At 40.4% G+C, this 14,740-nt stretch overlaps 1 protein-coding gene across 6 annotated transcripts; it reads right to left on the reverse strand.

The window, feature by feature from the left end:
* Positions 1-759: 759 nt before the first annotated feature.
* Positions 760-13,957, reverse strand: LOC126620798 (uncharacterized). 6 transcript variants are annotated; one of them, XM_050289095.1, is made up of 10 exons: positions 13,810-13,957; positions 12,648-13,722; positions 12,224-12,313; positions 11,964-12,087; positions 11,353-11,676; positions 10,412-10,469; positions 9,793-9,967; positions 2,887-3,018; positions 2,638-2,798; positions 760-841 (listed from the first exon to the last, which is right to left on the reverse strand). In XM_050289095.1, exons 2-8 carry the CDS (start codon positions 13,307-13,309, stop codon positions 2,994-2,996), a joined length of 1,458 nt encoding a protein of 485 aa, XP_050145052.1. In that variant the 5' UTR covers positions 13,310-13,722; positions 13,810-13,957; the 3' UTR covers positions 760-841; positions 2,638-2,798; positions 2,887-2,993. The 6 variants fall into 6 exon arrangements, with proteins under 6 accessions (XP_050145052.1, XP_050145053.1, XP_050145051.1 ...); XM_050289096.1 differs by lacking the exon at positions 760-841 and adding an exon at positions 2,105-2,339 and having other exon boundaries at positions 2,524-2,798; positions 10,427-10,469; XM_050289094.1 differs by lacking the exon at positions 760-841 and adding an exon at positions 2,105-2,365.
* Positions 13,958-14,740: the final 783 nt, after the last annotated feature.

The following is a 14,740-nucleotide window of genomic DNA, read 5'->3' on the forward strand; positions in this document are numbered from 1 at the left end:
TCTTAATATTAATGGACAACAAAGTTGAATTTATAGACTCGGGCTATAATATTATAAAAATAAACACGTGTTATGTGAATGAATTGGCAACATAATGCAATGGTAGAGGTCACAAAGAAAAATTTATGGCTAATAAGCACATGAAAGCTAGAAGCTGGCATATGAATGAAACCCAAAAGGCCTTATAGATATGTAATTGAACTTCTAGAATGATTAGAGTACAAACTCTCACCATTGTGAGTAAGGTCATATATATTTAAAGTTTGAATCAATTTATATAAAATAATAATAAAAAAATAAAATTGAGTAGCGCTATATGTCATATTCTTACTCACCACGTTTTCTCACCATGCTTTCAAGACCAATTCGTATGAATTAAACTTTTGTGAGAAATGTGGTCAGTAAACATGATACAATTTATAAGGCTTCTTTTGTTACAGTTGCTTGACGACTTCCTTCATCAAATCAGGGTTGGCATGTTGGAAATCGAACAGCTCCTCGAGTGAAATGAACCCATCGCGATCCTTGTCGATCTCCTCCATTCTCTGACGGACTTCTTCCGGCGAAGAAGAGCCAAGTGCTTTGAGTGCATCAGCGAGCTCAGTCAATGAAATCTTGCCATCGCCATTGTAATCAAAGCGCTTAAACACACGCTCACATCCAGCCTTGGCATGATCATCAGCCATTGTGTTTGTATTGTGATTGCAGTATTCAAGTTTCCTTCTTTTAAGTTTTGGTTTTTTTATGGAATTTGACACGAAACCAAGTAGTTGACAAGTTTATGTGATCGATCTGGGTTGTTCTTGGACCTGGTATTAATGCTCAGGAAGCGGATCATCACCTAGAAACGAGGAAGAAACCTTCTTGATTTAGACATAAGTTAACCGTAAATATAGACAAATATTTTCTACTAGGGCCTTGACAAATTTCAAGTTACTTAGTACGTACTCCGTAGTAACCATATCAAATAACCTAAAAAATTAATCACTTACTAGTTTTTTATTTTTAAAAATAGTACCAGCTGGTGACTTCGATACAACAGTCCACCCTTATGGAGACACAAAGACTCACAGAGGCATTCCAGCCTTACCATGAGCACTATCGTGTGATTCCCCAGCTCTAGAAATCGAACTCAAAACGTACCGTGTAGAATACGGGTTTGGAATTAGTCTCAACCACAGGATCACCCTGTGGTCGTTAATCAATTACTAGTTAGCTAGTGCTTACGTGGGAGGAAAGAAAACTTAAAAATTAGTATATTAGTGCATAATCATGCTTTGAGTCTCCACCAGCCATGGTCCAACAGGCTCAATTTATCACGAAAATGCCATAACATTGTCTCTAATTAACAAGCGGATTATACTTAGTAAAACTTGGTCAGCATGCCAAAGGATACCAGCAGCTAAAACATTCAAAATATTAAAAAATTCGTTTTTCTATAAATATGTTTCTAACTGATATGCTGAAAAGTTCAGAAACCAACTATTTGACATCCTCTATTATAGGTTTAAGATGCCAAGGGGCATCCAAACATCTTTCTCCATCTGGCTAATTTCATGGCAAAAGCATTAGCTCATATGGGCCTCATCGTTGCCAACCCTTATTTTTGGGATCATTGTCTTTCAATTTTGGCTATGACAGCCTTTAATTTTAATTGTATGGAAACGGTTGTACTAGAGGTTTTAAACTATAATAAATTTTTTCTTCATAAAAAGAAAATTCCATAAATGGACAGGGGATCCTGATCAACTTATATGATGGGACCATATAAGAACAATGAATACGAGCTTGTTTGGAAGTTTTTTCCAAATAGTTGAAAGTATTTTTAGTGAAAATATATTTAGAACCAATTCTCAGTAAAAATGCAAATAAATCATGAAAAGACACTTAAAATGTTTCTTGAGAAAAGCACAAGTTATGTGGTTCTTGCATAAAACACTTCAAATAATTTTAGAACCCAAAAACATCTTTTCTAAAACCGATTTCAATCATTTTAAAAACACTTCCAAATAAACACTACATATATTAAGAAATAAGTAGCATTGATCAAATTCTATTTGGTCTCCGAAACTAGTGTTGATCCCCAATTTACGTAAGAGAGAACTTTTGTAATTTCAAAATTCAATTGACATTTTTAGGATTAAATCTTCAAAGTGCATGTCCATGATGCCTCAAGTTTGAGAAAGCCTAGAGTCACTACGAAGACACGAAGAATTACCTCGAGCATCTAGTATGGTCCTTTCTTCTTCTGGTGCCAGTCGACTGACAAACAGAAGGGGAGGCAACATACGATTCCGGAACCCTAAAAGCGGATTTTCCCAACGTAAATTGTTCCGCAACTGGATCGTTAATTACGGGTGTTCATCTTTGGCGTGGTGAATGGCCAAACATTTATGCAATCAAAGTAGCATGTGTTAATTTACATAAAACTTGTATGATGGTCGTTTTTCAAGCACGAATAGAACGATCGTGAAGGGGGTGCGCAACCTAGAGAGATGGCCGTATCAACAAAACTGTAATCACCAGCTCCCATCAAAGCAAAACTTTGGCTAGCCTAACAAAACTAAAACTAATTTCAACCTATAACGAATGAAAACTGCAACTCGGATCATCATCTAACACGTAGTACACACCAACCTGAAATCTTAATCGAGTCTTTCAAGCTTGAATTTGCCTTCGTCCGAGGTGGCCGCGAGCTTCCTCTTCCTGGAAACCCCATTTTGCTCATCTGCAAACTGAGCAGCTGTTCGCGCTCGTAGTTCTTCCAAGCTTTCACCTTCCTTTGCTCTCTCTAGAACCTGGAGTTCATAGCAAGCAGTCATATATAGGCTGATTTCTACTTTATAAAGGAGAATTCACATGTCTAAATAAATTTCAATGCCTTACCAGATGCCGACCGTACAAATGGGTGCTCAAAAGTGCTTTAAGGGCATTTTCGGCTTCTTGCTTTGTGATGAACTCCACAAATGGAAATCCTCTATGCTGTCCAAATTTCATTGGCAACCGTAAACTTTTGATCTGCCATATAAGAAGAAATTAAAGTCAATTACAGAAGAACAATACATTGCTGCATCCACGGTGATGGCTAAAACATCGCCTTGGGGTTCACGGGATAACATATCTGTTCTCTAAAATTTACTGTTTACGAATTATATTAGAATCAAACAAGGTGTGAAATGTACAAAATCTGCACGAAAATATTAGAGGATCCGGACTCTAGTAACTCATCAAAGGTCAGTAGTTTACCTGGCCAAATGGACTAAATAGTTGTCTCAGTTCTTTCTCTGTGGCCTTAAAAGCTACATTTTTCACAAGTAGTTTTGTAGAACTTTTATCCTTGTCAACTTTCTTTGGCACTTCATCCTTGGCATGACAAAGTTGCAAAATAAGAGCGTGCCCGTCCAAAATAGTTCCCCAGAAAATGGTAAAATATTAGTTGCAATGTACTTCACAATTGCATACTGAATGCAAATAATTTTGACCAGATTCTGGCTTCACCTGTAAATCCCGGCAAACATTTGTAGCTGTCTCCACAGAATCAAACTCCAGAAAACCAAAACCCATTGAAATGTTCTTCCCGTTCTTCAAGTGTTTCTTTACCTGCACATACAGAAGGATGATATAGTTGAGAAATACAGCAAGCAAATAAAAGTAAGGCTTCTAGGCAGCTGATTATTACCTTGACACTTAATAATTTTCCCTCCTTCACTTTTTCACTAAAATGCTTTTTCAAACTCTCGTCCGATGTCTTAAAGCTCAGGTTCTTGACATATAGAGATCGTGACGGGAGAATGTTACACAACAAAGACAGAAAAATTATTATATTGGCAAGACAAAAGGGTAAGCGAGGAGTCAACGATTCGTAGAAAAGAAACGGCAGCATAAATGTAAAGCTATCTAAAGGAAACCTCCAAAGGTTACCAGCTTTAACTTATAACAGAATAATCAACTAAGTTTCGTCAAAATTGAACTTGAAATCACAGTTAAACGCAAGATAAATTGCAGAATTTCTCATCACCAAACTAGAGTTTTGTCATGTAACAGTTACATGAACAATGCTTTGCATGGGTTCTGTTAGATGATGAAACTGAATAATTAAAGAAAAAAGAGTTCCCTATTGCAAAAGTAGTTGCCCAACCAGATCAATTGAACAAATAACAAGGTAACACAAACCATATATACACAATACACGTATATAAACGCTCAAAGGATGGTTACACCAGCCATTAACTAAGGCAGCATTATAAACTCGCATCGATTAACACTTAAAAGGATTTAGTGTCTCCATAATCAAGTATGGTCAGTTGGATCCCAGCTAAAAGTGGTATTCTCCTTGCAATACTAATTGTCCTAATCATGTCTAAACACCAAAAAGTTGTGTGCATAGGATTGTGAGTATACTTTCTTGAACTGCATTTAGGAAGTAAAGATGTGGGCACACCAAGTTTGTTTGTCATATGAATAGTTGTGTAGACAAATACAACAACAACAACAACAAAGCCTTTTCCCACTAAGTGGGGTCGGCTATATGAATCCTAGAACGCCATTGCGCTCGGTTTTGTGTCATGTCCTCCGTTAGAACCAAGTACTCTAAGTCTTTTCTTAGAGTCTCTTCCAAAGTTTTCCTAGGTCTTCCTCTACCCCTTTGGCCCTGAACCTCTGTCCCGTAGTCACATCTTCGAACCGGAGCGTCAGTAGGCCTTCTTTGCACATGTCCAAATCACCGGAACCGATTTTCTCTCATCTTTCCTTCAATTTCGGCCACTCCTACTTTACCTCGAATATCCTCATTTCCAATCTTATCATTTCTTGTGTGCCCACACATCCCACGAAGCATCCTCGTCTCCGCCACACCCATTTTGTGTACGTGTTGATGCTTCACCGCCCAACATTCTGTGCCATACAACATCGCTGGCCTTATTGCCGTCCTATAAAATTTTCCCTTGAGCTTCAGTGGCCTACGACGGTCACACAACCCGCCGGATGCACTCTTACACTTCATCTATCCAACTTCTATTCTATGGTTGAGATCTCTCTCTAATTCTCCGTTCTCTTGCACGATATATCCTAGGTAGCGAAAACGGTCGCTTTTTGTGATCTTCGCTAGATTGCTCCGATCATTAGTGTGGATAAGTATATAAATGGATATAGATAGGAAAGCAAACACAAGATGTACGTGGTTCACCCAGATTGGCTACGTCCACGGAATAGAGGAAATATTGTGAAGGGTTTACACAAGTACATAGGTTCAAGCTTTCCTTTAGTGAGTACAGGTGAATGATTTAGTACAAATGACATTAGGAAATATTGTGGGAGAATGATCTCGTAATCACGAAACTTCTAAGTATCGGAATGTGGTATCGTCTTGACTTGCCTTATCTGTCTCATAGGTAGATGTGGCATCTTCTCTGGAAGTACTCTTCCTCCATCCAGGGGTGGTATCTTTAACTGGTGGAGATGCACAAGGTAATGTATCAATTTCACTTGAAGCTTACTTGTAGTTTCAGGCTTGGTCAAGCGCGATACAAACCATGTAGTAGGAGTCACTCAAGTTGCCGAGCTAGGGGATTTGCTGAAAGAGGTGACAGACAAGGTAAGCAATCAGAGCTCCGGCTGATTGTTCACATTCTCCCTATCTTGCAGGCAGCATGAAGGATAAAGAGAAGAAAAATGAGAAGAGATGATATGGGATACTTTTGCTTTTGAAGAAGTAACTTTCCACAGGCTTATTCTTGAACTGAGCTGGAGGGTTTTCTGGTTTCCTCCAGAGTATAAGGCCGACTGAAGAATTTGAGGGTCAAAACAAGTCCATCAAATCTAGAGTACGTTCGACCCTACTGATATGGGATACTTTTGCTTTGACAGAGTAATGGATGTATCGGCACGTGTGCTGTTACGCTTGTCTCCACATGCTTCCTTGTATCCTTCTCACTTGCCCTATCTGTTCCTCAGGCAGATGCGGTATCTTCCCTGGAAGCATAAGATGTTGAAGATGAGTACTCGAGAGCAATGCCAGGTAAGTAAGTTCCAGGCAGTCAGTTCCTGGCTGGAAGCTTGATTCCAAGTGCTGACTGATTGCTCTCTTTCTCCTTGTCTTGCAGGTAAGAACAAGGCCAAAGGAAAAGACAGGGAAAAAGCATGATATGGGATACTCTTGCTTTTAACCCTGATGATATGAGATATTCTTGCTCTAGTATAACTTGTTTGCAGAGGTATTATCGGGGGGAAAGAAAGCTGAATATTTCGAAAGGCTTCGTTGAGAGTGCCCTCTCATATATGAGGAAGGGTTGAGCATTTTTGCAGGTCTGTCTGTCCGTTGGGGATGGAGGTTGACATATATAGGAGTCTCCTTAACAACAAGTAGTAATGCTATTCCTTTACCCTGTCAGAGCACTTTGAAAAAGTGGTCTGTGGTATGTGGAAAGCTGATGTTGCGTGTGAAGATTACAGACAGCTTTATCCAAGGAGATCCGGCTCTTGTAGTTGGGAAAGTGTTGCCTCTTCGGTTTTCGAACAAGCAATCCTATCAGGGATCTGGCTCTCGAGATTCGGAGAACGATGTCTCTTCGATTTTTGAGAAAGCAATCATGCTGGGGGTCTGGCTCTCGAGATTCGGAGAGCGGTGTCTCTTCGATTTTTGAGAAAGTAATCATGTTGGGAGTCTGGCTCTCGAGATTCGGAGGGCGGTGCCTCTTCGATTTTGGAGCAAGCAATCTTGTTGGGAGTGTTTTCTCGAATGTGAGTAAAGGTTGGGCATGTTTGCTAGTCTACCTTGCCACGAAGCACAGAGTTTGACACACAGGGACTTTCCAATTATCCAGCAATGGTACTGTTCCTTTACCCTCTCTTCGATTTTTGAGAAAGTAGTCATGTTGGGAGTCTGGCTCTCGAGATTCGGAGGACGGTGCCTCTTCGATTTTGGAGCAAGCAATCTTGTTGGGAGTGTTTTCTCGAATGTGAGTAAAGGTTGGGCATGTTTGCTAGTCTACCTTGCCACGAAGCACAGAGGTTGACACACAGGGACTTTCCAATTATCCAGCAGTGATACTGTTCCTTTACCCTTGTGGGTAATAATATGGGGTAGCTAGACCTTCAAAATTTATGTGTCTAAACTTTGTTAGTGCTGTTTCTTTGCTATTCTTTTACCCGTCTTGGTCAGAGCGATGTAGTGGAAGCTGCAAGCTTCACGTGCTCAACTTTGGCAGAGAACTTTGGCAAAGTTATCTGTGATACACATGAGCTACTATTGCGTGTGGGAAGTGGGTGATTGAACAGTAAGACTCATGTGCTTTCTACTTCCCCAGAAGTCTTCGACAGAATGCCCATAATTTCCGCAAAGTTGAGTGTGCGTGTGACAGGTGCTGCCAAGGCTGGAAAAGTAGGTGCCTCTTCGATTTCTGAGATCGGCCCTCGTGGTCTCTGAGCAGCCCAACTTTTGAGAAAGCAAGCGCCTCTTCGATTTCTGAGATCGGCCTTCGTGGTCTTTGAGCAGCCCAACTTTGAGAAAGCAGACACCTCTTCGATTTCTGAGATCGACCCTCGTGGTCTCTGAGCAGCCCAGCTTTTGAGAAAGCAAACGCCTCTTCGATTTCTGAGCAGGCGCCTCTTCGATTTCTGAAGCTCCGTCGAGTGCAGATTTTTATAGGGGCTGGCATTAAGTTCCAAAGCACACTTGAATCTCCACCAGTAGAAGCTCCATTCTTACACTTCTAAGATCTTGATTTGTTCGACCTCTTCTCTCTTCAACACCTTTGAAAATGTCTGGCCCCTCCGACCGTCGTTTTGACTTGAACCTTGTTGAAGAGGCAGGCCCGCCTTCTCCAGACAACATATGGCGCCCATCCTTCGTCTCCCCTACTGGTCCTCTTACAGTTGGGGATTCCGTTATGAAGAATGATATGACCGCTGCGGTGGTGGCCAGGAACCTTCTCACTCCCAAAGATAACAGACTACTTTCCAAACGATCTGATGAGTTAGCTGTTAAGGATTCTCTGGCTCTCAGTGTTCAGTGTGCAGGTTCTGTGTCTAATATGGCCCAACGCCTATTTGCTCGAACCCGCCAAGTTGAATCATTGGCGGCTGAAGTGATGAGTCTCAAACAGGAGATTAGAGGGCTCAAACATGAGAATAAACAGTTGCACCGTCTCGCACATGACTATGCTACAAACATGAAGAGGAAGCTGGACCAGATGAAGGAATCTGATGGTCAGGTTTTACTTGATCATCAGAGATTTGTGGGTTTGTTCCAAAGGCATTTATTGCCTTCGTCTTCTGGGGCTGTACCGCGTAATGAAGCTCCAAATGATCAACCTCTGATGCCTCCTCCTTCTAGGGTTCTGTCCAGTACTGAGGCTCCGAATGATCCCCCTCCGGTGCCTTCTCTTTCTGGGGCTCTACCGACTGCTGCGACTTCTCCTAAGCAACCTTTGTGAAGGCTCTCTCTTGTTTGTTTATTTTGACTCATGTATATGTACATATTTGTAGCTTATCGGGGATATCAATAAATAAGCTTTCCTTCATTTCAACGTATTGTGTTAAATACACCAAAGCCTTCTTCGCTAAGTTCTTTGAATTTTCTTTTGTTGGAGCTTTGTGAGTGGAGCATGTAGGTTGAGGTAGTGTTCCCTTAATTTCCTGAGTGAGGAAAACTTCTCGGTTGGAGACTTGGAAAATCCAAGTCACTGAGTGGGATCGGCTACATGAATCTTAGAACGCCATTGTGCTCAGTCCTGTGTCATGTCCTTCGTTAGATCCAAGTACTCTAAGTCTTTTCTTAGAGTCTCTTCCAAAGTTTTCCTAGGTCTTCCTCTACCCCTTCGGCCCTGAACCTCTGTCCCATAGTCGCATCTTCTAATCGGAGCGTCAGTAGGCCTTCTTTGCACATGTCCAAACCACCGTAACCGATTTTCTCTCATCTTTCCTTCAATTTCGGCTACTCCTACTTTACCCCGGATATCCTCATTCCTAATCTTATCCTTTCTCGTGTGCCCACACATCCAACGAAGCATCCTCATCTCCGCTACACCCATTTTGTGTACGTGTTGATGCTTCACCGCCCAACATTATGTGCCATACAGCATCGCCGGCCTTATTGCCGTCCTATAAAATTTTCCCTTGAGCTTCAGTGGCATACGGCGGTCACACAACACGCCGGATGCACTCTTCCACTTCATCCATCCAGCTGGTATTCTATGGTTGAGATCTCCATCTAATTCTCCGTTCTTTTGCAAGATAGATCCTAGGTAACGAAAACGATCGCTCTTTGGTATTTCTTGATCACCGATCCTCACCCCTAACTCGTTTTGGCCTCCATTTGCACTGAACTTGCACTCCATATATTCTGTCTTTGATCGGCTTAGGCGAAGACCTTTAGATTCCAACACTTCTTTCCAAAGGTTAAGCTTTGCATTTACCCCTTCCTGAGTTTCATCTATCAACACTATATCGTCTGCGAAAAGCATACACCAAGGAATATCATCTTGAATATGTCCTGTTAACTCATCCATTACCAACGCAAAAAGGTAAGGACTTAAGGATGAGCCTTGATGTAATCCTACAGTTATGGGAAAGCTTTCAGTTTGTCCTTCATGAGTTCTTACGGCAGTCTTTGCTCCTTCATACATATCCTTTATAGCTTGGATATATGCTACTCGTACTCCTTTCTTCTCTAAAATCCTCCAAAGAATGTCTCTTGGGATCCGCTACTCGTACTCCTTTCTTCCTCAGTTGTGTAGACAAATGAGGAAGAAAAAATAAAACTAATGGAAAACAGAAAAGCATGCAAACACCAACCTCAACTCTATCCGGATCCGCATCCACATCAGTGATTCTTCCCACATACTGCTGTAACATAACCCTTTTGACATCATGCTCACCAACAACAGCAGTGTTCTTTTCAATGCTCTCAGTTGTTGAACTTGGACTAAGAACATTGCCAGGAGCCCATTCCAAATATAAAGGACCATCCCTGTATCATTGTACATGGGTAAAAGAATATTTATTCTCTGACATAACTGAGTAACAAAAAGATTTTTATTGCAACTAATAATATGCCTCAACAGATATCCTACAGGAAAAACCCATATACTTATGCATAAAGATACCAAGTCGAATCAAGGGTACTTTTCAATTGACATGAGGTATAGTTCTGGGCCTTATTTTACATTTGTTGAGAATTCATTCTGTCACTGAGCCAACGGCAAAGAGACCAGAAGCAAAAATAAGTATGCCATTGAAGTGAATCGGTATCTGCTTTACACTCTTTTATACTATGTATCTTGTATTTGACCCCAAGGAAGCAAATAAAAACCAGCTTGTTTCTAAACTAGGAGAATATAAGTAGCCCCCACCCCCACAAAGAGAATACAAACATGAAAGCTGGAACGTACATACAAGATTTTTCAACACTTACTTGTAGCGCTTGTACCTTTAAAAGCTGCTTGAGCGTCAGCAGGTTCAAGAAAAACAACCTGAAGAATGATAATTCAAGAAAATAATTAGTAGAGAATCACTCTTTAACAACACAGCATCATAGTAGACTAATATAGTAATCTAGAAGTTTCTTCCTCTCAGTAGTATCAAAAGATTGGGAGAATAAAAGTACATAATGAGGCATGATTAACCAAGTGTCAAAGAGGAGTTGAAAAACTCAACTAATTAAAAAACCAAAAGCAAAGTGTCCAATTTCATAAAACATTACAAAACTACTCTTTTCTACTCCTCAAAAAATCTTAATGACTCAGAAAACCGTGTCACTTCCACCCTTTCATTGCCTTAGTCTGAATGATCATGGTCAAACTTTGTTCCAACTCCGGCAAACTACCAGATACTATCAGACTACAAGTCAAAAACTCCACTCTCCAAATCAGTGAACAACTTCATACTGACTGATCTACTGTAGGGTCACTTAAAAATTGATATACCTATCAAAAACTTTTTTTTTTTTTTTTTTTTTTTTGTATCTCCCTCATCCCTCTTTTCTTAAATAAAAACTCAATAGATTAGAAAACATAAATAAGGTTCAATACCTTGATTAGAACGCCAATTTTACATCAGGAGGTAGGGCAAGAAATGAACCAACAAACCGTTGACAAAACAATCGATGAAATTATGATTGGCAAGGTCAAGTGTTCATCATCAATGATGTCTGAACTGAAATGTGAAAGGTAGAATGTCTAACTGCCGTTTAATTAGCAGTCAGAAACATGCCAGAATATATTTTACTAGAACCTAAATACAAGATGAAAACACTGTAAACATGTTTTTAACATCAACCTAGCAAATGCACATCTGCTGTAAACTGAATAAAAATAAGAAAAAGTCTTTGATAGAAGAAAACATATGAATACATACCAAGGCCAATGTCTTCGTCGGCGGGAGAACAACTTTTTCCAAATTCCCAAATTTCCCAAACATCTTTGCCAGTTCACCATCAGTAGAACCATATGGCAAGTTCTTCACCAGTATAACATGGTTGCTTCTTTTAACACCATCAGTTTTCCCAGCAGCAAAATTCTCTGAAGATTCTACATTTATACCAGCATTTGTAAGAGACTTTTTGGTCTCTGCAATCACTTGAGTTTCTCCCAAAGCAATCCGTACAGCGAGATCAACAGCTTCTCGGTCAAGCAAATCACCTTTGCTCACACCATACTTCCGAGCTCTGTTCTCAATGACCTATTTAATATGATGTAAAAATTAGAAATGAAGCATCATCAAACAAAAATTAGAAAGTAACTCCATAAAGCATGGCAGTAAAAGTTGATGCTATTCCTACCAGTGTCCAAACAAGACAAAAACAAACAATCAAGGGTTTACATGTGCTAGAGAAAAGTTTTAAAAATGATGAGAAGTATGGAGGGCGGTCGAACAATCTCAAAACCAAAACATGTTCATATACCATCTCTTTCTGGAAAATGCGTGCATATTACTATACTGTAAGTTTGTAACTTTGTTGAACATACCTTGTCAGGGTGCATAAACAAACTGTTCCATGCTTTTGTATCGCCACTAGCTTCAGATGCTTTCCTCTTATCCTCCCTTTGTTTCTTAATAGGTTTTGAAGCTTGGCTTGCTGAATCATCAGCTCTATAAGGTAAGCAATGCCAAATTCAACCGCAGAGAGCAAGTACAAAGTCAGGACAAATCCCAATAAAAGAGTAGTCACAATAAAGTTCCTTAAAGTGACGTTGCGATAACGGGGCAATTTAGGATAACTACTTACCCTAGCTTCTCAGTTGGATTATTTTGTTTTGCTGGCATGACATGCAACAATCTTCCTTGGAAAATTGAACCATCTAATGCTTCTAATGCCCTTCACTTCACCAAAAGAGAGGAAAGACAAATCAACAGTGATTTTTTTATTAAGAAAACATGCGTGAATTTGCAAAGCAAAACGGTCATGCACTCGCTCAAACACCATAACCAATGTAAGAGACTTGAATGTAAAAAAAAATTAACCTAGATAAACCGGCAATCGAAACGGTTTTTAAGCAAAATTCTACTTCTTTTGAATTTCTTGGGGCCTTGGCATATCAAGGCATGGTATGAAACTTGAAGAAGTGCAAGTTTTACATAGCATGATATTTTTCATGAATGAAAACATTAAGTTATTGCACCATGTGAGCTTTGAAGCAAAAAAAGATTACCTTTCTGCACATTCTGGAAGCTTGTAAAGAACATAAGCGAACCCCTTGGATCGATTGGTCTCTTTATCAATAACAAGATGGACCTGTGCATCTCCAAATTTGCTAAAAGCCTCTCCCAGCTCCTCCTCGGTTGCTGTAAATGGAAGATTACGAAAAAAAAGACGACCACTCTCAAACGCTTCTTCATTCTCACCTTTCAAAGTGGATGATGGATTGCTCTCGTCAATTACTTGGCCATTAGCATCCTCAGAATGCCCCTTCTCTCCATCCTCTTCTTCATGAACTTTAATTTGCTCCTTTTCATTGACTTTTCGATATTCTTCCTCCTCCTCCTCCTCCTCCTCCTCCTCCTCCTCCTCATTATCATCTTCTTCACTGCTTTCGGAATCCGACCATTCAGTCTTCACTCTGCTCTTGAAGTAATCCATATCTGAAACAACTTCGTCCTTTGCTACATTGCGTTTATCATTCTTCTTAGCACCTTTCTCTGCCTCCTCCATATCCACCAGAACTGATTTCTGCTCACTTTCCTTCTTGGTTTTTCCAATTTTCTCAGCTCCTGATTTCTCCTCACTTTCCTTTTTGCTTTTCCCAATTTTCTCAGCCACGGGAGCCACCACCGCGTCGTTCGCCCACAATTTCGACTTAGCCCTCGGCTGCATCACCTCCAAAAACTCGTGAAGCTTAACATCACCACTCTCATCTTCCACCTCAAGACTCCCGCTTTTCGCCCCACCCCCGCGCTCCTCCTTCTTCCTCTTCTCCTCGCCTCCACCCCCTTCCCCCTCCTTTTTCTTCTAATGCCGGCTCCACGGCCGGGGAATCTCCGGATCCCCAACCTTCCTCGCAATCTCACAGCTAATTCTACACGTATCTAAAAACGACCTGTCGTAGTATTTCATGGCCTCCTGAGCTTCCCTCCCCGTCCGGAACCCAATGAACGCGAACTGCCGGCTATTCCCCTCCTTCGTCCGCATCAGCTTCGCGTCCGTAATGTCTCCTTTCGCCGAGAAAAAACTCCCGGAGTCAGTCCTCCTTCACATGCTTGGGCAAATTCTTGACCCAAATCCTCGACCTGAAAATTGAAAAACCTTGCGGTGCGTTAGAAACAGCCGAAGTGAAATTTTCCCGGGAACCAAACAGAAAATAAACCGGAACTCACATTTTCAATACGAAGTTTGAATTATAGAGCTAACAATGAGATTCTTGAGTCGTATTTTTGGAAGGAATTCTGGAAATCAAGTGTGTTGAGAGAGCAGGGTTTAAGGACCTTGAGCAGGGTTTTTGGTCGAAAATTAGTTTCATTGTTGTATGTCAAAAGTAACGTAAATAAAACATTTTCTTTTCTTTTACATGGGCTTTCGGCATTGGGTTTCTCCCTAGCTAGTAGGGCTGGGTATAAAAATCGTTGAACCAAAAGAAACCAAACCAAATGGTGCCTAAAATAAAAATGAGTATGATTCTTTTCCCTTCTATTTATATCTCATTCTCTCTCCTTCTTGTTGTGCGGAAGCGGCATTCAACTGTAAGTGAATAGTAAAACAGAACAGAATAAAACCAACACCAACAAGAACACCAAGATTTATACTGGTTCGGCAATGCCTACATCCAGTTTGGAGACGACGGAGTATTCCACTATAATCAATGAGAACATACAATAGTGTTTATCACTCAATTTTCCAAAGACCCGAATAACCCAAACTCTCACACTTACAATAGGAAGAGAAAACCAAAAATACAAAACAAGACAATTTGAGAAAATTCTTCTCTATGCCAAATGGCTTCTTGCTATTTTTCTCTCTTCCTTGTTCTTCTCTTCTATGCTTATGGGATGCACCTTGCTCCCCTTTTATAGCCAAAGAAAAGCTTCTCAAAGACATCAATGGCCAAAGGCCTAACATCAAGTCAAAAAGAGTTAGGCACAATTGCATGTAATTTTTGTTTCCCACATGTAGCATGCCAACCAACAATTTTGACCACAAAAGTAGCCGAAATCAATTGTTGGTTTTAGACTACTTTGTTTGAGCCAATAATCAACACTTCTATCACACATTGTTTTTTGTTTTACTATCTGTATAAAAAAAATAATATAA

This window comes from Malus sylvestris, chromosome 5 (assembly GCF_916048215.2).
Source record: "Malus sylvestris chromosome 5, drMalSylv7.2, whole genome shotgun sequence".
NCBI classification, from domain to species: domain Eukaryota; kingdom Viridiplantae; phylum Streptophyta; class Magnoliopsida; order Rosales; family Rosaceae; genus Malus; species Malus sylvestris.

Excerpts from the sequence above, each read along its gene's own strand:
- LOC126620798 (XM_050289095.1), bottom strand. The coding sequence starts at position 13,309 with ATGCAGCCGAGGGCTAAGTCGAAATTGTGGGCGAACGACGCGGTGGTG. Across the intron at positions 12,314-12,647 it reads CTTCCAGAATGTGCAGAAAG|GGCATTAGAAGCATTAGATG; the intron begins GTAATCTTTTTT and ends GGTGAAGTGAAG. Across the intron at positions 3,019-9,792 it reads CGGATCCGGATAGAGTTGAG|ATCAAAAGTTTACGGTTGCC; the intron begins GTTGGTGTTTGC and ends CTTATATGGCAG.